The sequence below is a fragment of the Vigna umbellata genome, chromosome 2 (genome assembly GCF_029865625.1).
Source record: "Vigna umbellata cultivar VRB3 chromosome 2, Vumbellata_1.0, whole genome shotgun sequence".
NCBI classification, from domain to species: Eukaryota; Viridiplantae; Streptophyta; class Magnoliopsida; order Fabales; family Fabaceae; genus Vigna; species Vigna umbellata.
The window spans coordinates 25,158,367-25,160,188 of record NC_142166.1 but is presented as its reverse complement, the minus strand read 5'-3'; the positions used below and the strand labels follow the sequence as shown (position 1 = coordinate 25,160,188).

The window sequence follows — 1,822 nt, the reverse complement described above, 5'->3', positions numbered from 1 at the left end:
AGCTCTTCTGTTTGCGCCAATGGCTTCCGGGAAGTGATCCAGGCCCAATCTGGCTGAGGCCCAATCTAGCATGCAGGGCAAATCCAATTGATACATTGGACTTGAATTAAGATCTAACAGGATCTGATTTGGACTTTTATTCATACTTAAAATTAAAATTCTAAAGTAAAGTAATATTAGTAATTATTAATTAAGGATAAATAAAAGTAAAATTAATAATTAATAAGGAATAAATAAAATTCAATTTTGGTCTTGTTTATAATTTTTTTAAATGAACTATTGATAATTAAGAAATCACCAAAGCGAGTCTTCTTTATCTGGAGTAGTTCATAGAAAAATTATAAATGTTTGTGTTTATGCATATCCATGCGAGTATTGGTCGGCCCAAAGGAAGATTAATTGTATACGCACCTATGATGGTAACATGTGATAATTATAAGGTTTTACGTGTCAATAATAAAATCTATCCAAAGATAGGTTTGTTATTAGACATGTTCTTATTATCAATGTTGATCATTACACCAAGATACCTCTAGCAATTAATATTACTGTCCAAAGACTTGATATAGATGGGGCATTTAGTGTCTTGAGATGGGATAGACCATTATTTGAATATATTTATATAATTATTCATTTTATGATGTGAGCTTAATTCCTTTGTTTCTCTTGTATAAAATACAGTTACGATGGCTTCTATATTTGCCAACTTAAATTCAGTTTCGATCCTCAACGGTACAAATTTTAAAGATTGAAAAGACAACATAGAGATAATTCTCGGCTGCATGGATCTCGACCTTGCATTAAGGATTGAGAAACCTTCTTCTCTTAAGGATTCAAGTACCTCTAACGAGAGGAGAGAGTATGAGAAGTGGCATCGCTCTATAGAGGTACTATATCTGAGGAAATTACAAGTGCTAAAGATTTCCTTGCTGAGATTGAAAAGCGATTTGTGAAAAGCGAAAAGGCGAAAGCAAGTTCACTTCTTCAAAGCTTGGCTTCCATGAGGTATCAAGGCAACGTAAATGTGAGAGAGTATATTATGGAAATGTCAAACATTGCTTCAAAACTCAAGAAGTTGAAACTTGAGTTGCAGGAAGACTTACTTGTTTATTTTATTCTAAACTCTCTTCCTATACAGTTTGGACAATTTAAGATTTCCTATAACTGTCAGAAGGAGAAATGGTCTCTTAATGAGCTCATTTCATATTGTGTTCAAGAAATTGGGACACTGAAGCAAGAAAGGACTGAAAGTGCTCACTTAACTAGTACCTCTAATGACAAGGGCAAAAGAAAGAAAATTGAGAATCCTAATGGCAATGCTTCTAAAGGTCCATTACAAAAGAAACAAAAAAAGTTTAATAAATGTTTCTTTTGCAATAAAGTTGGACACATGAAGAAAGAATGCACAAAATATCATGCTTGGCATGCAAAGAAAGGGTTGCCTAAGCTATCGGAAGACAATTGATTATGAAAAATGGATCTATTTAGTTATGTCAAATCGGTAGTGATGGAAGTGATAGAATGTCTTAGATTATTATGTTGTACTGGTTTTCTAATTTTGGTTTTGAAAGACAATTCAGTTGTACCGTCATTTAGGCGGAATTTGATTTCATTTGTTTATTTGGACAATTTTATTAATTATGTTAGTTTGAATATAATGAATTCAGATTGTTTTTAAAATTTAAGTTTTGTTGAAACCAATTCAATTTTGGAAAAATAATAATCTATATATATTCTTCATACAGTGACTTCCTATTATGAATCCTTAAATATGCAATTGCATGATATTAAGCATAATATTCTTTGAGGATATTGAGTTTGG

The 1,822-nt window shown here is 31.7% G+C and overlaps 1 protein-coding gene across 1 annotated transcript; it reads left to right on the top strand.

Moving 5' to 3' along the window:
- The first annotated feature begins 782 nt into the window (after positions 1-782).
- On the top strand, positions 783-1,465 carry LOC148203688 (uncharacterized). The gene is made up of 2 exons (XM_088107716.1): positions 783-887; positions 944-1,465. The coding sequence occupies exons 1-2, from the start codon at positions 783-785 to the stop codon at positions 1,463-1,465; spliced, it is 627 nt and encodes a 208-aa protein (XP_087963842.1).
- Positions 1,466-1,822: the final 357 nt, after the last annotated feature.